The following is a 23,791-nucleotide window of genomic DNA, read 5'->3' as shown; positions in this document are numbered from 1 at the left end:
ACAATTGCATTAATAGTGATTCCCCAATCCGTTACTTTGGAAGCAACAGATGCTTTTAGCTCCATACAGACAATTGCATGAATAGCGATTCCCCAATCCTTTACTCTCGAAGCAGCCGATGCTTTTAGCTCCATACCGACAATTACATGAATAGCAATTCCCCTATTTGTTACTTTGGAAGCAGCAGATGCTTGTGACTCCATACGGACAATTGCATGAATAGTGATTCCCCAATCCGTTACTCTGGAAGCAGCAGATGCTTTTAGCTCCATACGGACAGTTACATGAATAGCGATTCCCCTATCCGTTACTCTGGAAGCAGCAAATACTTGTGTCTCCATAAGGACAATTACACGACTGGCAGTTCCCCAATCCTTTGCCCTGGTCTGCACAGCACACAGGCTGCTCATCGGCGTGCACAGTGCCCACATGTATATTGTGGAGTTGCTCTTTATGCAGTTCCCTGCCTTGGAGTACATTGGTGATGTGCCGGGGATAAGTAAGTGACCCCTCCCGCCTGCTCAGTGTAAATAAATTTGCTTTCCTAATTTGTGCAGCTAATGTAATGGAGGTAGCGTCTGTGTCAGGTGGATGCCGGGGGCAGGAGGAGGGGGATTGTCTGCAGGGTCCATCTGTCTCGGACCCTCTCACAGCTGACTCACAGGAAACGTAGCGAGCAGGCGGCGCCCTCCCTCCCCCTGGCAGAGGAGAACACGAACAATGAGGTGCCATGAAGTTCAGGCTGTGAGCGGCTGCTCTGCGCCTCGTCCCCCGTCCTGAGCTCTGGGGACCCTGAACCCCCACTTTCTGCTGGGTCCATAGTCGGGGACCACCGCAACCCCCCCCCCCCCATTTCTTTTGTGTGAAGAGGGAACTGAAGGGTTCAACATGGTCCAGCGGTTCAGCCTGAGGAGGCAGCTGTCTAAGGTGGGTACAGGGCAGGGGCCACACACCTTGCCAGGAGGGGAAGGGGCCACACACCTTGCCAGGAGGGGAAGGGGGCTCACACCTTGCCAGGAGGGGAAGGGGGCTCACACCTTGCCAGGAGGGGAAGGGGGCTCACACCTTGCCAGGAGGGGAAGGGGGCTCACACCTTGCCAGGAGGGGAAGGGGGCTCACACCTTGCCAGGAGGGGAAGGGGACATCCGACTCTGGTGCAGCAGGATAATTTTTATATATATATTTATTATAATTTATTTTTTTAATTTCATAATATAGAATTTTTTGTTTTTTCCAGTATTTATAGTGTTTTTTTAGTATTTAATATTTTTGGTATTTTTAATTTTCATATTATTTAGAAAAATAAAAATAAATCAATTAAAACTCTAAAATTTAAATTCAGGAGTAATTTCATTTTTATCAGGAATAAAATAAAAACCTTTGTGCTTCACCAGGTTTGTATATCCATCTCGTGCTACACCAGAAGTGACGGACCGCAGAATTTTTTTTAAATTCTGGGGTGTGTCACATGTCACATCTGGTGAAGCACAAAGGTTTTTAAATTTTTTTTCCTGATTTAAATTCAGGAATTTAATTTGTATTTTTCAGTGTGAATTGATTTTTTTTTTTTAATTTTAATATAAAATACTAGTAAAATGTACAAATAATAAAATTCCCTGCAGTCATTGAAGTCCTTGAGGCGTCCTCTATCCTGGGTGACCATTCGTTTTCCCGTCATTCCATCTCCCACCCAGCTTTCCCACCACTTCCATTATTACTTTGCCATTGGAGCATCTTGGAAAGCTGAGTAGCAGCTCAGCTGTAGATGCCACTATGTGGGTTGTCACCCAGCTTTCCCAGGCGCTATCAAGCCATAGATAATCTTAGTTTTCTGTATTGCTGTAGGATGTATGTAGTGCTGTATGGTCATGCAGGAGTCAGAGAAAGCTGGGTGATGCCTGTACTAGCATTCGGTTCTTATTCAACTTTCCCAGGTTCTGATTGGCGAAAGTGGGATGATGTCGGTCCTGTTAGTTTTCACCCAGCTTTTCCAGGCTGGGTGCTAGTTGCTCTTCTTTGCTGTAAGAGGGATATATTCCTGATGGCCATCCGGAGTCAGAGAAAGTTGGGTGGTCTCTTTAAGAATGGGCATATTCATTGCCACACAGCTTTCCTACTTTATGTTACACAGTGATACGTGCAAGTTGTGCTGCATTTCTAAAGAAGTGCATGTAATAACCATGCAGGAGTCTGGGAAAGCTGGGTGGTAGCTGTAATACATATCACATCGCATATGTTGTCATTTAGTTCTCCGGGACGATGTGAAGCTGTGTATCTTCCTAGCTCTTGTATAGGAGGGGGATGTATTTCTGTATGATCAAGTAGGTTTCCCCTTCAGGTGACTGAGAAAGCTGGGTGATGGCAGTCACATTGTTCATCACCCAACTTTTACGGACTCTTAAGCAATTAGGCTTCTGAGTTGCAGTTCTGTATTCCTGAATAATAAGACATTGTGGCCATTCAGGAGTCAGAGAAAGTTGGGTGATGGCTGTAAAAGCAGTCGTCTTCCTCATCAATCAACTTTCCCAGATTCCTTTAATGAATGTAGTTTCAGTAGTTGTGCAGAGTTGCCATCGGAAAGTAATATTTTTAGAATACCAAGGTCCAGGGAAAGCTGGGTTAGCGGTGACCCAGCTTTCCCAGACTATGTTATGCTGTAAATGTTGCTTGTAGGTTTGTATTTCTGTAAGAGGAGAGGAATAGTCAAAAACCAACCTATGCAATGCAGGAGCCTGGGAAAGCTGGTTGGGGAAGCAATGTTGGTTATCACCCAGCTTTCCCAGCACTATGCATCGTGACGTCAGGTGGGCCGTGGTCCGGCGGCAGCGTGGTTCCTGCTTTGTCAGATGCCAGGAATGTTTCCCGGGCCCTTCCCAGTTCCTTGAGCCGAGGCTAATATCATCCAACTTCCTCCCAGTGATGGAAGACTCCTGCATGGAGCCGTTTCTTCTCTGTGCTGGGAAAGCTGGGTGCCTTGATATCCTCAGCGTTACCGCTTATTAGTCATTTGACTATCTTGCTGGATGTGATTGATAGATGACTACGGGAAAGCTGGGTGACAGCCCTGGATCAAGGTGTAATAACATCTGCTGTGTACATGTAGTCACCCAGCTTTCCCAGGGTAACATCAGGGAAAAATGTGCCTTTCCGTAGTCTAGAAGACTCCATATTTGTTGTTAGATGAGCTGTATCCCCTCCTTAAAGGGGCAGTGAATTGGGAGAATCGCTTTAAATTAGGAACTGATGTGGGTTGAGGGGATCCTTGCATCGTCCACAGAAAATGTGAGTAGAAATACTGGTGGCGCTTGTCCCCTGTATACAGCGCAGGGGTCCGGGACGGAGCTTTTGTTGCCTCATTTTACCCTCAAATAAACCTCGTCCTGTGGTAATTAAAACGGAAAGCGATTATGAAAGCGCCAGCGGGATAACGACATTTTCATTAAGGAGCTAAACGTAATAACGAGCGGCGGGTGAAGCTGCTGATGGGCGAGTGTGGGCGACTCTGCTGCCCGGCGCCCCCTGGATGCCAGGACACAGGGTGCAGGAAACCATCAGCAGGCAGGACATGGGGTGCAGGAAACCATCAGCAAGCAGGACATGGGGTGCAGGAAACCATCAGCAAGCAGGACATGGGGTGCAGGAAACCATCAGCAAGCAGGACATGGGGTGCAGGAAACCATCAGCAAGCAGGACATGGGGTGCAGGAAACCATCAGCAAGCAGGACATGGGGTGCAGGAAACCATCAGCAAGCAGGACATGGGGTGCAGGAAACCATCAGCAGGCAGGACATGGGGTGCAGGAAACCATCAGCAAGCAGGACATGGGGTGCAGGAAACCATCAGCAGGCAGGACATGGGGTGCAGGAACCCATCAGCAGGCAGGACATGGGGTGCAGGAAACCATCAGCAGGCAGGACATGGGGTGCAGGAACCCATCAGCAGGCAGGACATGGGGTGCAGGAACCCATCAGCAGGCAGGACATGGGGTGCAGGAACCCATCAGCAGGCAGGACATGGGGTGCAGGAACCCATCAGCAGGCAGGACATGGGGTGCAGGAACCCATCAGCAGGCAGGACATGGGGTGCAGGAACCCATCAGCAGGCAGGACATGGGGTGCAGGAAACCATCAGCAGGCAGGACATGGGGTGCAGGAAACCATCAGCAGGCAGGACATGGGGTGCAGGAAACCATCAGCAGGCAGGACATGGGGTGCAGGAAACCATCAGCAGGCAGGACATGGGGTGCAGGAAACCATCAGCAGGCAGGACATGGGGTGCAGGAAACCATCAGCAGGCAGGACATGGGGTGCAGGAAACCATCAGCAGGCAGGACATGGGGTGCAGGAAACCATCAGCAGGCAGGGCATGGGGTGCAGGAAACCATCAGCAGGCAGGGCATGGGGTGCAGGAAACCATCAGCAGGCAGGGCATGGGGTGCAGGAAACCATCAGCAGGCAGGGCATGGGGTGCAGGAAACCATCAGCAGGCAGGGCATGGGGTGCAGGAAACCATCAGCAGGCAGGGCATGGGGTGCAGGAAACCATCAGCAGGCAGGGCATGGGGTGCAGGAAACCATCAGCAGGCAGGGCATGGGGTGCAGGAAACCATCAGCAGGCAGGGCATGGGGTGCAGGAAACCATCAGCAGGCAGGGCATGGGGTGCAGGAAACCATCAGCAGGCAGGGCATGGGGTGCAGGAAACCATCAGCAGGCAGGGCATGGGGTGCAGGAAACCATCAGCAGGCAGGGCATGGGGTGCAGGAAACCATCAGCAGGCAGGACATGGGGTGCAGGAAACCATCAGCAGGCAGGGCATGGGGTGCAGGAAACCATCAGCAGGCAGGGCATGGGGTGCAGGAAACCATCAGCAAGCAGGACATGGGCCACTTGTAGGTCCGGATGGTTCATCCAGCGCCAGACAAGCAGAACCGATACTGGTAACACGGGAAAGCGCTGAACAAGCAGATTATAACCCCCGGAGATAAGCAGCCGCCGTGTGTGCAGCTGCTTATCTCCTCAGCCGAGCATGCAAGTACATGAGGAGGGTGAAGGTAATGTCTCTGCACTGTGCTCCTCTTCCTGCAGCGGGATGTGATCATGTGATGTGGTGTTTCCTCACACTGCTGTGCTCTTGCCTCTCTGTGTTGAACTGCCCCAGAGCCCCTTCCTCCTGCTCTGGCTAAAAGCACTAGTTGCTTTCTGGTTGAAAACTGCATCTATTACGGAGAGCAGAGGATAGGGGCTGCGTTAGAGAACACAGAGCACAGCAGTGTAAGGTCACGCTCCCAGTGCTACAATCTTGGAATATAAATCCATATATCACAGTCCTGCTGCCACTAACACCGCACAAAGAGGTCAGATTACACATCTCCCCAGGGACAGTACATAACACTGGCTGTAGAGAGCACAGAGCACAGCAGTGTGAGGTCTGATTACATTTCTCTCCAGGGACAATCCATAACACTGGCTGCAGAGAGCACAGAGCACAGCAGTGTGAGGTCTGATTACACATCTCTCCAGGGACAATACATAACACTGGCTGCAGAGAGCACAGAGCACAGCAGTGTGAGGTCTGATTACACATCTCTCCAGGGACAATACATAACACTGGCTGCAGAGAGCACAGAGCACAGCAGTGTGAGGATATGATCCCTGTGCACTTGGAGAAGCTACAATCCTGGAATATAAATCCATATATCACAGTCCTGCTGCTACTAACAACATTGTGAAGATACACCTTAAGTGCACTTGGAAAAGCTACAATCCTGGATTATAAATCCCTATGCCACAGTCCTGCTTCTACTCCAGGGACTAAAAAGCAGAGAGCACAACAGTGTGAGGACACGCCCCCAGTGCACTTGGAGAAGCTACAATCCTGAATTATAAATCCCTATACCACAGGCCTGCTGCTACTCCAGGGACAATACCTTACACTGACTGCAGAGAGCACAGAGCACAGCAGTGTGAGGACACGCCCCCAGTGCACTTGGAGAAACTACAATCCTGGAATGTAAGTTCATGTATCACAGTCCTGCTGCTACTCCAGGGACAATACCTCGTACTTTAACCCTTTAGGTTGGTGTACTGTCTGTACTTCGGAGCATTTCCTTGGATCTGTAGATTTTCTATGAATGTATCATTGTCAATGTATCTCTTCTATATGATGCAGTTGGTGTCTGCTCTGTGCTGCCCCCTAGCTGTGCAGCCGGCGCTGTGTATAGAGGTCTCCATTGTCCCCGGGGCTGCGGGATGACACCGCTTGGATCTATTGTGGTACCGCTGCGCTCTCTCCTCTTGTCACGCGTCTGACCTCTGACCTGACATACTGGGGTATAGGGCATGGGGGGGGAGCATTGTCCTGGAGTGACCTCACAGTGATGTCATCGTTCCTGTATGGCGCGTGGGTCACCCGTGTCTGCTGCTCCAGATAACTGGTCACCCCCCTAATCAGCTGCCGCCCCCATCCCGGCTCTGCCTAATCTGTGTGACCGGCTCCTTCCTGCAGAGCAAAAACAGAGCAAAGTTCATCAGTGAAACCCAAAACATGGGGTAAAAATAGCGACCGCAACGAGAACGCGACGGCCGTAGACTACAACTCCCAGCGAGGATGGAGACCGCACTCTGCAACGTAAAAGGTCCGCTCAGATGTTCAACCTTTATAATGTGAGGGTGGCTCAGTGGTAAGAAGAGTTGAGCACAGTGGCTCAGTGGTCAGCAACATTGTTCATGTTGGCTCAGTGGTCAGTAGATGGAGCAGGGTGGCTCAGTTGTCAGCAGCATCGTTCGTGGTGTACACATTCTGCTTGCTGTCAGTGCATGAACGATGCTGTTGACCACCGAGCCACTGTGCTTAACTTTTCTTACCACTGAGCCACCATGAACATGCTACTGACCTCTGAGCCACCCTGCTCCATCTACTGTACATTGATCCACTGTGCTTAATACTACTGGCCACTGCCCCCATGTGTTTGATGCATCTAACCACTGAGCCACCATGCTCTGTTCTGATGACCACTGAGCCACCAAACCCATGCAAAATGCTGCTGAGTCATCATACTTGATTCTTCTAACTACTGAGCCGCCAGGCTCGATACTACTGAGCACTGAGCCACAATGCTTGATGCTTATAATTATTGTGCTCAGAGCCACTGAACAATTATTTGTAAAGCACTACAGAATATGATGGTGCTTATAAATAAAGATTATTATTACAATGCTTTTAACCACTGAGCCAATGTGCCAGATGCTGCTGATCACGGAGCCTGCTGTGCTCTTCGTCACAGTTGCAGGTAGCGCCATCTACATGTCCGGTTCTGAATAACAGGTGTCAAATCTTGACCCATTTCTAGCATTGAGCCGATGTGCTGTAAACGTATGGACAGTCCTAATGATTTGGTATGCTTAAAGGGGTGTTCCAGGATAGTTGTGGGGGATCAGTAGCTGACTGGCAGGGGTAGTACACCCAGCACTCGGCAACGGTTTGAAGAGACTGTATCATGCGGACAAGCTCTTCAGTCTCTGCTCACCAAGCACATACATTATATAGTGGCCATGATTGGTATTGCAGCTTAGTACTAAGCAGATCAGCCCAGGCTCTGTATGTGCAATTGATGGGAGTCTCAAATAGCTGATGGGTGTCAGACCCTTCGCTGATGTCATATACATTCCTGTATGATGTCTGTGCCCATCAGTTTCTACATGAAGCCGATTTCACACGAGCAAAATACCCAAAACTCAAATTTGTAGTGTTCCACAGCGCCCCTAGTGGTCAGTGCTAGAAGTAGGGTACCCGGCGCTATAATTCTTTAGTGTAAAACCATCCGTCCTGCCCCGAGTGTTACATGGTCATCAGGCAGTGACAGACAAGTCCTTGGCACCCGCCCGGCATCATGTGCCGCCTGTATCCTGATCGCCCGGGCCGATGCCCTCCCGGCTTTGTCGGCCTCATTTTGCAGAACTTCAGCCTTATAACAATATCCCCGGCGCTCAAGTTTCCGTAGATGTGCGTCTGTACGGCGCCAACTCAATCTGACACCCCAGATCAGATGAAGGGATCAAGGATGAGGAGGGGGAGCGCAGCTCCGGAGCCTAATGACGGAACGTAATTCAGGTTAAATCCCGCGGCCACGCGCGGACGCACTGTTCCTTCTACTGGAGAGATGTTTGTTTGTTTAGCGTCCGGTGTTCAGGACTTTGTGGAAAAGCCGGATCTCTGGAGTATGGAGTGGACTGTGCACGAGCGAGCGGATCCGCCGGCTGGATTTAATAAAATACTAATAAAGGATGTCGAGAAATAATCATTAATGAGGCTTTTATAATTAAAGGGGAACGCAGCACCTTACCATGCGGGCTCACATTATAGGGCCATGACCCCCCCCCCCCCCCCCCCCGGCAGGACCTTACTATGCGGGCTCACATTATAGGGCCATGACCCCCCCGGCAGGACCGGTGACCGGAGTCCAGGTCATCCAGCAGAGAAGAAATCCTGCTAATCTGAACGGCAACCGAAATAGTCCTGACCCAGATTAGCAGGAAAGTACCTCAAGGCGAGCCGGCGTTACTGCCATCCCTGTGTTCCGGCTCCTAGGGGTAAAACTATGCCAAAAAGTTACGGAGTGATACTTTATAACTAGTGACATATGACCCCTGGGGTCTTCAGAATAAAGAAGCTCTGCTGCCCCTTTAAGGGACGTAAAAAGATACACTTAAAGGGGATGTTGTCTCCTTGTTTCTCTGTATTACTGGGGTCCCAGAGGATGAGATCCCCCTCAAAGCTATTATTTGGTGCACTTCTAGGGGATGTCATGTCCCCCTGAGGTTGCACATACCAGGACCCGGCCAGATGACGCTCATTGTTAGGAGACACTTTATGAACAGTAAGAAAGTTTTTACATTGGCGGCGACTCAAAACAAATATTAGGTTTCGGAGAAGCAAACAGACGGCCCGGCCCTAACCCAGGTCCAGCCGCAGGGGGGAGAGGCTGAGGAACCCCACGGGGAGGTGCAATCACCAGGAACCATGAGAAGCTTGTATAGTCCTGCGGCACCATCATGGTCCGGGATGGGATTTGCACCAGGGGCTCATTGCCCCCAGTGCTGCCCCCTAGTGCCTGTAGAGCCCTTTGCTCCAACCTCTCGGCCGGCACAGGAGGACAGTGCAGATGTTTATTCGGAGCCGGAGATCTGTGTCCCCACACCCTGAATACTAATCTCATGTGGAACCGGTTTGGGGACCGGCTCAGCGACAGGAGGATTATCCTAATATTTTGTCACCTGCCTGAGAATTACTCATTTCTACCTAACCTGGACCTCCAGAGGAAGGCAATCGCATGTCTGCCCACTCCTAGCTGGAGCATAGACCACCATACACAGCAGCCATGGCTGGAGGATAGCCCTTGTGTTACAGTTTGCTTGTACCCTTGGGATATGACTCTCTGAGCTCTCAGCCCTATAGTTCTCTCGATGCCTTTGCACAAATTATTGCTGTCTGTTTCCTCATTACAAAATAAAACCGTTTTCTCCATAAACTCACGACTATTCTGCTGTTGTAGAGTCTGTGTCACTCCTTCCTCTAGCCGGCTCTCCTGCACCCTGATCCTGGATCATTGCTGTCCTGCTCTACTCTCTGTATTGGTCTGGATCAGATGAGCAGGTTTGGTCCAGTGAATTCTTAGGTTATTCCTAGACCCGGACACTTAGCATTACAGACAAATGAGTTGCTACAGGACTGCTACCCGTACAAGGAGCTAGTGATGACACCACATCACAGGTGACTATGATGTGAAATATGGCTGACAGATCCATCAGGAACTGGCCAGAGGGATAACAGGAGGGGATCACAGAGAGCAGAGAAGAGGTATTGGCAGAATTGCAGAGACTGTGTATCGGTGTACAGGGAGAGGAGAGCACACAGGGCAGTGGAGGGAGAGATGAATCGCTTCATTGTCTTTGAGGACCATAGAAAAGGCTGAAGAAGGAGAAATCCGTGCGGAGCTGATCCATCCCAGACGCAGAGTAGATCTTCCCTGACCCTGTGTGATCGCTCCCTACGCTCCTGCAGCGGTGATAAAGCGCAGCACTTGGCCTCTGCGTTTGTCCTCTGTCGCGCTGCTCATCGTCATCCTTGGCCTTGAGCCATAAGGACCTTAGGGAAGAGTGAGATCCCAGTCCCCGCAGCAGCTCTCCTCCGCAGTATCACCCACAGGACCTGTAGGTAGCGATTACCATCCTTATCTGCTGTTTTTCTAAGCAATAAAGATAAAGTGCGATTTACAAGAGACTCGGATGGGTCAAAATCCTCCTCCCGCCGCCATAAACATCCAAGAGGAAGCGGTTCTGTACGTAGAGGCGCCTCCGCTGCGCTGTGTACACCGGATTATGTAACTTATGTCATACTCCCAGAGTTTATAGCTCACGCCTGGAATTATTTTATGGCTTTGTTTTGTTTTTCAATGGAAACTTCTGCGATGACTCCTTGTAGAAGCCGGCGGGACTCCAGGATAGTAGTGAGGGGTCCTGTTACACCCCAAATGTCTCCACAGGTGTAAACTGCATTGCACAGGCTGTGTATCAGTGTACAGAGAGAGGAGAGTTGGCCCAACTGCAGGATAGCAATGAGGGGGGTCCCATTACACCCCTAATATACACAGGTGTAGACTGCATTGCACAGGCTGTGTATCAGTGTACAGGTAGAGGGGAGCTGCCACGACTCCAGGATAGTAGTGAGGGGTCCTGTTACACCCCAAATGTCTCCACAGGTGTAAACTGCATTGCACAGGCTGTGTATCTGTGTACAGAGGGAGGGGAGCTGCCACGACTCCAGGATAGCAATGAGGGGGTCCTGTTACACCCCTAATGTCCACAGGTGTAGACTGCATTGCACAGGCTGTGTATCAGTGTACAGGTAGAGGGGAGCTGCCACGACTCCAGGATAGCAATGAGGGGGTCCTGTTACACCCCAAATGTCTCCACAGGTGTAGACTGCATTGCACAGGCTGTGTATCAGTGTACAGAGGGAGGGGAGCTGCCATGACTCCAGGATAGCAATGAGGGGGGTCCTGTTACACCCCTAATGTCTCCACAGGTGTAGACTGCATTGCACAGGCTGTGTATCAGTGTACAGAGGGAGGGGAGCTGCCACGACTCCAGGATAGTAGTGAGGGGGTCCTGTTACACCCCTAATGTCCAAAGGTGTAGACTGCATTGCACAGGCTGTGTATCAGTGTACAGAGGGAGGGGAGCTGCCACGACTCCAGGATAGTAGTGAGGGGGTCCTGTTACACCCCTAATGTCCAAAGGTGTAGACTGCATTGCACAGGCTGTGTATCAGTGTACAGAGGGAGGGGAGTTGGCCCAACTGCAGGATAGCAGTGAGGGGGGGTCCCATTACACCCCTAATATACACAGGTGTAGACTGAATTACACAGGCTGTGCATCGGTGTACAGAGAGGGCTGAGCTGGGACAACTCTGGGATAGCAATGAGGGGGTCTCATTACACCCCTAATTTTACAAGTGTTTGCACTAGGTACATTCTGTTAGTTGGGATGGATCAGGAGCTCTCCATACATCCACTATCGGTCCCGGCACTGATCACTCCTGATAACCCCTTTGATGCCATCCATTCGCCAGCGAGGTAGGAATTAGAAGAGACCCAAGCACCTGCAGAAACCCCCCGGATACTTGTAAGAAGTGGATTTTAGTTGCAGAGATTTGGCTGTGTGTGAATGAGCCCCTCACAGAGGTGCAGATCTCGGGCACATACAGTATGGATGTTCCAGGCAGACCTTGCGGCTGATAACAGAGAGCTATAGATAGTCGTCTCTTCCCATTTGTAGTGTCCTATACAGTGCAGTGACCTGAGAGAATTTGGGAAGTGCGGCCGCCGGGGGTATTTATAGCGCAGCCTCTGCTCTCTCTCATATGACCGGTCAGTTGATCCTTCCCTCCCGCAGCGATTGTGCGCGGTGTTTTCTAGAATGAGTGAGCAGAGCCGGGCGGCAGCATGCACGTGTCTACTACACCGCTCACCGACGCGATGGAGGGCTCAGCCGAAAACGTAGGTGACTCCACTGTGACCTTGTGTGCAGGAGACAGGGTGGGGGTCATACTAACAAGGGGTGTCGTGCCACCCTAATCCCCCTCCCGAAACTACTGACATGTCACCGGGAGGAGGGGGATACATCAAAGATGGCCGCCCACCCCCTCTAAACTGTTACCTTGAGCCCACCTTTGTGTCTGTAATCCGCTACAACTAGTATAGTCCCCTCTAACAGGGAGCGCACCCAGCTTTCCCAGGACCCTGAAGCCGTGTTCACAAATAGCATTTTTGGACACGTTTTTTTGCGTTCTGATGCTGCCGTGTTCGTTATATGTAATGCAGACGGCAGCTTCTATCACAATGCAAAAACGTACCAAAAAGCAGCGTGTGAACACGGCCGTAATATAGGAGGAGGAGATATCTGGTCATCAGGAACAATCCTCGGCTGCACTGGAGGAGATCAGTGGGAGGTCACCCAGCTTTCCAAGGTACAGATAAGACTAGATAGTACTTGTCCTACATAGTGAAGTCTGTTTCGCTGTCCCCTGTGTTATGTCTTGTTTAGGGGGTAGATGATGCCAGGGCCACGTGTCATGGCCGCCGGCGCCTCCTGTATACAGGATGGAACCTCACAGGGGGATACAGGACACCGACCCCGGCATAGAGGAGCCCCATCACACTACTTTCTTATAATGTATTTGGAGACTTATTGGAATTTTTCGGTGTTCTTGGTCCTGTTGGGCTAGAGGTGATGACGTGATAGCTGAGCTATTCCCTGGCCTCAGCGGTCAGGTCTGGGTGACACATGACTGATGAGACCAGCTATTAGCTCAGCTATGTACATTACATCATCGCTCCCCGTCCGTCACTGGGATCCAGAAAGGGAACAAAATCAGGTGGTGGATGTCGGAGAAACCCCTTTAAGACCCTGTACACACAGGGCGTTAGTCGAAGGTTTTCAGGCTCTCCCTATACAACAGCGCCTCCGTGTGGACAGCCATGGCATAGCCCAGTAATGTGTCCCATTAAAGGGACAGGACCACCCAGAATCCTAAAATCGCCAGAACGCAGGGTTTTTCGTGTTCCTGTGATCTGCGTTGTGACGTATTTCGGACGACAGATATAATGTTAATCTGGTTAGACCCTCCCTGGATTATAGGTGACGGCGTACCATGTGACCTGCAGGGGGCGTGCGAATCAGGGAGAGTGCCCCCATATAGCGCTGACCTCCTCCACATCCACACAGACACTGGGGGTCTCTGCTATCACATGTTGTATCCCCCCTTAAAGAATTTGTTGTACCAAGTTTCATTGTTATTCTCTATAACATTCTGACCAGTTAGGGTCTGACACTAAGCCCCCTGCAGTCATGGGAATGGGGGTCCGGTACCCCTAATTCATGGAGTGCTGCACTTGACCATATTTATGATCTGTGGGACCCCCTCCAATCAGATTGTTATCCTTCTCATGTGGATGGGAGATTAATTAAAATGTGGATAACCCCTTTAAATTTAAATAATTACAGTCCTATAAAAAGTTTTGCAAGTTTCCCAGTATTTCCAAGATCTCTGATTGCTGTCAGTGAACTGGAAATCTAATACTAAACACAGCTGAGGGGCTGTAACAGTTGTATCCAGAATATACTGTAGCTAAACGCACATCTCCTCCCCTAATAATTTGTTACAATGTATCAGTTGGGAGTCAAGAATGTTTTACTCAGCTTTGAGAAGCAGCCGCCTCTGGGACGTTCCCATTGATTGACAGCAAGCAGAGATCTTTAAAAAAAAAAAAAAAGCATTTCTCACGGTTATTGTTGACTGCAGACTGTTTTGGCCATGATGGGGTTAAGCAGAGCCTCCTCTATGATGTGACATAGCACTTACCGTATGTATTTATATCCCCGCCGCAGACCTCAGCGCTTCCTCTATACGGGGAGCGAGCCGGTGGCAGGAAGGGCACAAGATGCCGCAGATTATCCCTGTATACACTGCAAGCTACATAGACCTGAGAGGCAATCGCTCGCATAGCACCTCCATAATGTACTTCTTACACTGCTGTGCTCTGTTTGGCTTCTCTAGAACCTCCTCCTGTGCTCTGAGTAAAAGCTGTAGCTGGTTCTGGGTGAATGTGTTAGACTGCCATCCAAACGGAACATTATATCAATCCATATATCACAGTCCTGCTGCTACTTACAATACACACAAAGGTCTGATCACTCATCTCTCCAGGGACAATACATAACACTGGCTGCAGAGAGCACAGAGCACATCAGTGTGAGGTCTGATTACTCATCTCTCCAGGGAAAAAACATAGCACTGGCTGCAGAGAGAACAGAGCACAGCAGTGTGAGGTCTGATTACACATCTCTCCAGGGACAGTACATAACACTGGCTGCAGAGAGCACAGAGCACAGCAGTGTGAGGTCTGATTACACATCTCTACAGGGACAATACATAACACTGGCTGCAGAGAGCACAGAGCACAGCAGTGTGAGGTCTGATTACACATCTCTCCAGGGACAATACATAACACTGGCTGCAGAGAGCACAGAGCACAGCAGTGTGAGGTCTGATTACACATCTCTCCAGGGACAGTACATAACACTGGCTGCAGAGAGCACAGAGCACAGCAGTGTGAGGTCTGATTACTCATCTCTCCAGGGACAATACATAACACTGGCTGCAGAGAGCACAGAGCACAGCAGTGTGAGGTCTGATTACACATCTCTCCAGGGACAATACATAACACTGGCTGCAGAGAGCACAGAGCACAGCAGTGTGAGGTCTGATTACACATCTCTCCAGGGACAATACATAGCACTGGCTGCAGTCTGAGCATATCCGTGTACAGTACAGTATAGACACGTGTAGCTCTATGCTGCCACCTTCTGGTGAGACATCAGAGTTACATCATTCCACCACTATCTTCCTTTTAGAGCCTTAATCCTAAGGGAACTCCTTTTGATCAGCCTGGATCCCTGTATACAGGGGAAGGGTGAGCCAACGTAGCCTGAAGAACAGCTGCCTTATGGGGGGAACACATAAACTGGGCCTTTAGAGCTGGAGTATGTAAATAATACTGCTATATACTCCTAATCTATGTCCAGTGTTGTGTCAGACTTGCAGGGCATGTAAGGACTAGTTCCTATAGGGCTAATGTCACTACAGGTCACATAACCCCAGGAGTCCCAAATGATGGCTCTGACTGTGAAAGGAACCTGAAGTGTTCAATAAATAGGGCAGTATTATAGTAGTTATATTCTTGTACATAGGGGGCAGTATTATAGTAGTTATATTCTTGTACATAGGGGGAGTATTATAGTAGTTATATTCCTGTACATAGGGGGCAGTATTATAGTAGTTATATTCTTGTACATAGGGGGCAGTATTATAGTAGTTATATTCTTGTACATAGGGGGCAGTATTATAGTAGTTATATTCTTGTACATAGGGGGCAGTATTATAGTAGTTATATACTTGTACATAGGGGGCAGTATTATAGTAGTTATATTCCTGTACATAGGGGGCAGTATTATAGTAGTTATTCCTGTACATAGGGGGCAGTATTATAGTAGTTATATTCCTGTACATAGGGGGGCAGTATTATAGTAGTTATATTCCTGTACATAGGGGCAGTATTATAGTAGTTATATTCCTGTACATAGGGGGCAGTATTATAGTAGTTATAGTCTTGTACATAGGGGGCAGTATTATAGTAGTTATATTCTTGTACATAGGGGGCAGTATTATAGTAGTTATATTCCTGTACATAGAGGGCAGTATTATAGTAGTTATATTCTTGTACATAGGGGGCAGTATTATAGTAGTTATATTCTTGTACATAGGGGGCAGTATTATAGTAGTTATATTCCTGTACATAGAGGGCAGTATTATAGTAGTTATATTCTTGTACATAGGGGGCAGTATTATAGTAGTTATATTCCTGTACATAGGGGGCAGTATTATAGTAGTTATATTCTTGTACATAGGGGGCAGTATTATAGTAGTTATATTCTTGTACATAGGGGGCAGTATTATAGTAGTTATATACTTGTACATAGGGGGCAGTATTATAGTAGTTATATTCCTGTACATAGGGGGCAGTATTATAGTAGTTATTCCTGTACATAGGGGGCAGTATTATAGTAGTTATATTCCTGTACATAGGGGGGCAGTATTATAGTAGTTATATTCCTGTACATAGGGGCAGTATTATAGTAGTTATATTCCTGTACATAGGGGGCAGTATTATAGTAGTTATAGTCTTGTACATAGGGGGCAGTATTATAGTAGTTATATTCCTGTACATAGGGGGCAGTATTATAGTAGTTATATTCTTGTACATAGGGGGCAGTATTATAGTAGTTATATTCCTGTACATAGAGGGCAGTATTATAGTAGTTATATTCTTGTACATAGGGGGCAGTATTATAGTAGTTATATTCTTGTACATAGGGGGCAGTATTATAGCAGTTATATTCCTGTACATAGGGGGCAGTATTATAGTAGTTATATTCCTGTACATAGGGGGCAGTATTATAGTAGTTATATTCCTGTACATAGGGGGCAGTATTATAGTAGTTATATTCCTGTACATAGGGGGCAGTATTATAGTAGTTATATTCTTGTACATAGGGGGCAGTATTATAGTAGTTATATTCCTGTACATAGGGGGCAGTATTATAGTAGTTATATTCCTGTACACAGGGGGCAGTATTATAGTAGTTATATTCTTGTACATAGGGGGCAGTATTATAGTAGTTACATTCCTGTACATAGGGGGCAGTATTATAGTAGTTATATTCTTGTACATAGGGGGCAGTATTATAGTAGTTATATTCTTGTACATAGGGGGCAGTATTATAGTAGTTACATTCCTGTACATAGGGGGCAGTATTATAGTAGTTATATTCTTGTACATAGGGGGCAGTATTATAGTAGTTATATTCTTGTACATAGGGGGCAGTATTATAGTAGTTATATTCTTGTACATAGGGGGCAGTATTATAGTAGTTATATTCTTGTACATAGGGGGCAGTATTATAGTAGTTATATTCTTGTACATAGGGGTCAGTATTATAGTAGTTATATTCTTGTACATAGGGGGCAGTATTATAGTAGTTATATTCCTGTACATAGGAGGCAGTATTATAGTAGTTATATTCTTGTACATAAGGGGCAGTATTATTGATATGACATTGTGAACCTTGTGTTGGACATCACTCTGCAGTAACAGGATATAGCGGATACTTTGTGATACTTGGGTGTTGGTTGGAGGTTTCTCCTGTGACTTGGATACTCAGACATGGATTGTCAGACAGAATTCCTGAAGTGGAAAGTAATTGTGCCCTCTGTCACCTCCCATCCCCCTCTCTCTCATGCAGGTGATAAGAGCTGATATGTTCTCAAGTGCTGGAGATCTGAGTCCTGTGTTATTAACCCCTGACATTGCAGCCTGTGAGGCCGGTGGTTTACCTGTCAGTATAGAGAAATGGGCCCATAGTTGCCTGTGCTGCCCCGTGTCACCCCTACATATGTGGGTTCTGCAGGGTCTATGTATGGGGGTGTTTTTGTATTATTGGGGTGATTTTCCCATGAGTAGCAGCGTACCCTCTGTTCCCGGCTCCTGCTGTGTAGTCAGTGCCAGCTCCTGGTACAATGTGGGTGCGCTGCGGGCACAATGCGCATCTGTTTGTGGAGACGTCTGCCATGAGCTCAGGTGTATGGCCGCCGGACGGTTTGTTCTCGGGCCGCACCCGCGTCTTGTTTGTGTGGAGGAAACATCTCAGTGAAGTGTCTGCAAACAGATCAAGATGTGGAAAGAACCACAAATCCGTCTGCTCCCCTCCCCCGACACCCGGAATCTGCTCCTGCGGCTCGGATACATCCCGGAGAGGAGTCCAGCCAGGGGCCACCTGTCCCTGTCAGATCCTTGCCCTTTGGGGACGTGGATTCATCATTTGCAGTTACTTGGCCAAGTTCTCATCTATAAAATAATGAAAATCGGAAACTAAGACTGCGTTCACATTGGGGGACATTTATAAGTCTGGAAATGTGCGTCTAGTTTTTGGGATGTTTTGGTTTTGCCTGATTTATCTTGGTGCTTGATAAATGAGACGGGCGAGTGTGTTGGTTTTTTGAGACTCACAAAAGTCTCCAAAGTTTAAGGGCGCGGTCACACGGTGCGTTTTGGTTGCTCAGGTGATTTGCCTAATTACATTACTATGAATATTTTCATTTACAAACACATGCGTTTTTTTTTTACAGACTCCTTAAAAACGAGTTCAAAACGCCTCGTGTGCCACCACCCTGGCGTTTTGAACCCGTTTTTGGTCCGTTTTTAACCCCTTCCCGACATTTGACGTAATAGTACTGCATCGCGGGAGGTGCGTTCCCGCAAAATGCAGTACTATTACGTCAAGCTTCTGGCCCCGGCTCCTGAACGGAGCCGGGGCCAGAAGCTGCGGGTGTCGGCTATATGTTATAGCTGACACCCGCCTCTAACACCCGCGATCGGAGATTTCTCCGATCGCGGGTGTTAACCCCTAACACGCCGTGGTCGCGCTGACCGCGGCGTGTCAGAGGCATTTAAACCTATTTAAATGCGAATCGGACCCCCCCGCGGCGCTTACCGGGGGGGGTCCGCTCCTCCGATCGCAGCCCCGGGACTGCCGGTGCCCGGGGCTGCGCGATCCTCCTCTCGGTGCCGGGTCCGTGCCTCCTGGCAGGACCCGGCTGTAAGACACTGGGTATGCGCAGCATGCTCAGTGTCTTACATTACACAGTGCAATACATCTGTATTGCACTGTGTAACCTGTAAAAAAAAGCTTGAACAAGTGATCAGAAGATCACTTGTTCAAGCTTAGGGCTCATTCATACTGCCGTCTGCGGGGCCGTACATGCGGCCGCAAATTTGCGGCCGCATGTACGTCCCCATAGACGGCAATAGCGGCACGGCGGGGATCCGGTGCCACACATGTGTGGCACCGATCCGGGCCGCACACCGCAAAAAGATAGAGCAAGCTCTATCTTTCGGCGGATGTGCGGCCGTGTGCCGCTATTTCCTATGGAGGGAGGAGGGGTCACCTCCTCCTCACCTCCAGCACACGGCGGTATGCCCGCACGGCGGGCATACCGCGTGTGAATGTACCCTCAGATGTCATTACCTGTAAAAAAAGGAAAAATAAATAAATAAAGGTTTTTTACAGTAAAAATAAATAATAAAAGAAAGTGAAAGTCCCCCCAAACACCACATTTCCCTTTACACAAGTAATAAAGTATAAAAAGCACTAAATCACGAAAAAACCCCACTTATTTGGTATCGCCGCGTCTGTAACAATCTGTACAATAAATCCTAATCATAATTGGACACGCTCGATGAACGTGGTAAAAAAAAAAACCCAAAAACATGCCAAAAATTAAAACTTTTTATCAAATTGCTTTACAAAAAATGTTCTAAAAAGTGATCCGAAAAAGTTACAAGCACCAAAATGATACCGATAAAAAGAGCAACTTGTCACGCAAAAAATAAGCTTACAACCAGCTCCGTAAACCAAAAAATACTATAATTATGCCACTATAAAAATGGCAATACTAAAACAAATGAAATTTTTTCTATTCTAGTTTTCCTTCAATAAAATTGGACAAATATAAATAAAACTATATAAATGAGGTATCACCGTAATCGTAGTGATCCGTAGAATAAAGATAATATATTATTGTTATGCTACAGTGAACAACCCCCCAAAAAAATGCTAAAAATCCAAAACACGAATTGATGATTTTATTTTCCTCCACACGTAAAAAGTTAATAAAATTTCTTCAATAAGCTAAAAACCCACTAAAATGAAGGTTTTTTTACAGTGCATCTCGTCTCGTAAAAAATAAGCCCTTATTTGTCTAAATTGCTTAAAAAAATAAATAAAGATTGTATAGCCTATTCCCAACGAGCGTTGTTATAGAACGGTGCGGCGGGTAGTGACTTTCCAACACCGGTCAGGGTAAGACGGCGGCTGTTCACTGATCGGGGTAAGACGGCGGCTGTTCCTGACAGCCATCCATCCTGCCCCATGGACCAGAAGGGTTACGCCCCCCCCCACACACCCCCAGTTTATTATCGCTGCTATTGGCTCATCGATTCAGACAAGCCAATAGCAGCGAATTTACTTATGACGTCTGTAATACCGGTCACCATGTCTGTAGACACGGTGATCGGGGCAGGATGGCGGCTGTTCCTGACAGCCACCAATTTTGCCTTGCGGTCCAGAGGGGTTTTGTTGCCCCCCTCTGTCCATGTTTGCCGCTATTTGCTGGTCGATATGGTCCAGCCAAAAGCAGCAATATTCGTCACAATGGGCATCGCTAGGGTGAATAAGAGCAACACTTGGCGATAATTTCCCTACGAAAAACCAAGATATGGTACAAAAGTGCTGGCCATGCACATTGTACAGATTACGCTGTACAACTCTTACGAGCTGTTCCAATGTGCAGGTCCTGCTGTATCATTTCTCTGTTTTCAAGAGGAAGATATTAGGAAACTAATATTGGTACAAGAAGGACGGGGCCCCAGTACCTCTGGTTTAGATGTTCCTGTGTTTTGCCAGGACAGCATTTTCCCGGTGAATTCTGCTGCTTCTAATGGTAGGACTCAATAAAGAGTCTGTTCCAAAAGAGGAGTTAGGATGGACACTACATACTACTAAGAGACCTGCGACACCTCCAGAGTGACAAAAGTTTAGTTGGTCCCCTGGTATATTCTACCTCCTTATACACTAGACATTCACAATTTACGCCCAACCTGTTGTGAATTAATTTCGGTAAAATGAATAATTGTAACAACTATTATGTCCCGTTGCTCCCTATAACCCTCCATTATTTCATAAGGGGCGCCACATAACGGGCACTGAACTTTCCAGAAATAATTGCAATTTCCATCTTGGACTCCATTGCACATCATATTTGGAAACCACGTATATGTTCAAAATGCTCATTTCACCACGTGTATTACACTACACCACATATTACACCTTGCTATACATTCAACAATTATGGTCACTTTTCGGGTTTTCCTCTGTTTTGGTACCACTACGGCTCTCCAAATGTATCCTGACACATGTGAAGGATTTCTTACAAATTTGGCCTCTAAAAGACAAACATCCCTCTTTTCCTCTACTGTGCGCCCATAAAGTATTTTATATGCACATGTGGGGTACTTCTACACTCGGGAGAAATAGTTTTACACCTTTTTTGGGGTTATTTAATATATTATCCCTTGTGGCTTACATAAATTAGGGGTAAAGTGACATTTATAGGAAAATTTTCACCTTTTTAATGATTCGGGCCTAATTGGATCATTCACCTGTAGGGGCAAATACATATATTACACATTGCAAAATTCTCTAAGGGGTGTGCGTTCAAAGATTAGGGTCACTTTTCGGATTCTTATCTGTTTTATACCACTAGGGTTCTCCAAATGCATGTCAAACATTTCTGTCAAATTTGGCTTCTAAAAGGCAAAACATTCCCCTTTCCTTTTACTGTGCGCCCATACAACATTTTATATACACATGTGGGGTACTTCTACACTCGAGAGAAATAGGTTTACACATTTTGGGGGGTTATTACATTTTTTTATCCCTTGTGGCTATATAAAATTAGGAGTAAAATGACCTTTATAAGAAAATGTTCACCTTTTATCTATTTAAGTCCTAATTAAATCAAACACCTTTACAGACAAATACACATATTACACCTTGCTAAATTCTCTAAGGGGTGTGCTTTCCAAAATGGTGACACTTGTTGGGGTTCCCCTCTGTTTTGGTACCACTACGGCTCTCTAAATGCATCCTGACACATGTAAAGGATGTCTGTCAAATTTGGCTTCTAAAAGGCCAACGCCCCTCTTTCCCTTCTGAGCTTCACTGCGTACCCATACAACATTTTATTTGCATGTGTGGGGCAATTTTATACTCGGGAGAAATGCTAGTACACATTTTTTGGGGTTGTTTCATCTTTAATGCCTTATGGGATACAAAAATTAGCCGTAAAAGTGACTTTTTTGGGAAAATGTTCACCTTTTTCCTTTTAGGGACCTAATTGAAGCAAACACCTGTAGGGGTAAATACACATATTACACCTTTCTGAATTCTCCAAAGGGTGAACTTTCCAAAATGGTGACACTTGTTGGGGTTCCCCTCTGTTTTGGTACCACTAGGGCTCTCCAAATGCATCCTGACACATGTAAAGGATAATTGTCAAATCTGGCTTCTAAAAGGCCAAAGCCCCTCTTTCCCTTCTGAGCCCTACTGTGCACCCATACAACACTTTATATGCAAAAGTGGTGCAGTTCTGTGCTTAGGAGAAATAGTTTTACACATTTATGGGGTTGTTTTATCTTTAATCCCTTGTGGCTTACAAAAATTTGGGGTAAAAGTGACTTTTTTGAGAAAATTTTCACCTTTTTTCCCTTTTGGGGCCTAATTGAATCAAACACCTATTGGGGAAAATACACAAATTACACGTTGCTAAACTCTCCAAGGGGTGTACTTTCCAAAATGGTGTCTCATGTTGGGGCTTTTCTCTGTTTTGGTACCATTATGGCTCTCCAAATGCATCCTGACACATGAAAACTTTTTCAGCCATATTTACCCTGCAAAAACGAAACAACGCTCTTTCCATTCCAAGTGCCCCCCTGTGCCCGTACAGCAGGGTACAGTGACAAAATGGGTGTTGGCATACTCAAGAGGAATTGCCCTCAACATTGTAAAATGCATTTTCCTTTTTAACCCATTGTGAAGGTGCAAATTTTAGTGTTCAATGAATCTATAGTAAGATAAAATTACATTTCTCTAATTTCACTTTCATTTATCATTCACGCTCATGAAACGCTCAAAGGGTTAACAAAATTCCCAAAGGTTGTTTTGAATATTTTGAGGGGTGTAGTTTCTAAAATGGTGTCATTTGTGGGGGTTTCTGTCATGTGGGCCTTATAAAGTCACTTCTAACTAAATTGACCCTCCAAAAGTAGGTTTTGATGATTTTCGTGAAAATCTGAAAAATTGCACCTAAAGTTATAAGCCTCCTAACATCCAAAATAAAGGAAAAGATGTTTGAAAAATGATGCCAAGTTAAAGCAGACATATGGAAAATGTTAGTTATCAAGTTATTTTAGTGATATGACCAACTTTCCAAAAAGTAGAAAATTTTGAATTTGGAAAACATTGTTTTTTTCAAAATTTTTGCCAAATTTCCATTTATTTCATAAATAAATACTAAATATATTTATTAAATTTCTCAACCAGCATGAAGTACAATGTGTCACGAAAAAACAATCTCAAAATCAACTGGATATGTTAAAGCGTTCCAAAGTTATAACCACTTAAATAGACACATGTCAGATTTTAAAAAATGGTCCGTGTCAGGAAGGTGAAAAGTGGCTTCAGCGTTAAGGGGTTAAGCAGTCCGTCCAAAAACGCATGCGTTTTTGACCAGTTTTAATTAAGATAATTGGTAAAGCCTGTCAAAAACTGACACGTTTTTCAACAGACTGCTTAAATACGGACCAAAAACGCGTTCAAAACGCCACGTGGGCCACCACCCTGAGAGCATAGCCCCATGGGGAGACAGGGACTCCATCATGATACTGCTAGTGCGAGGATAACTCCATCCTCCACTCCCCCGCTCCTCCCTTATTGTACATGCACCCCCGGCTCTGCACGTCACATGAATCCGTCAGTGGTTCCGCTCCGTAGACCCC

The 23,791-nt window shown here is 46.9% G+C and overlaps 1 protein-coding gene across 5 annotated transcripts in view; it reads left to right on the top strand.

Moving 5' to 3' along the window:
* TMCC1 (transmembrane and coiled-coil domain family 1) overlaps positions 1–23,791 on the top strand; it is a 66,680-nt gene that overhangs the window by 22,177 nt on the left and 20,712 nt on the right. Inside the window, exon 1 of one of the 5 annotated variants that reach the window (XM_072128597.1) lies at positions 745–927. The exons of 3 other annotated variants lie outside the window; for them this stretch is intronic. In XM_072128597.1, coding sequence (XP_071984698.1) covers positions 889–927 — 39 coding nt within the window. In that variant the 5' untranslated portion in view covers positions 745–888. Of the gene's footprint in view, positions 1–744; positions 928–11,947; positions 12,056–23,791 lie in introns of those variants that run through there. One more of the 5 variants, XM_072128595.1, reaches the window with a different exon arrangement.

Source organism: Engystomops pustulosus, chromosome 10 (genome assembly GCF_040894005.1).
Source record: "Engystomops pustulosus chromosome 10, aEngPut4.maternal, whole genome shotgun sequence".
Taxonomy (NCBI): Eukaryota; Metazoa; Chordata; class Amphibia; order Anura; family Leptodactylidae; genus Engystomops; species Engystomops pustulosus.
The sequence above is the reverse complement of the archived record's forward strand: the minus strand, read 5'-3'. Positions and strand labels throughout refer to the sequence as shown.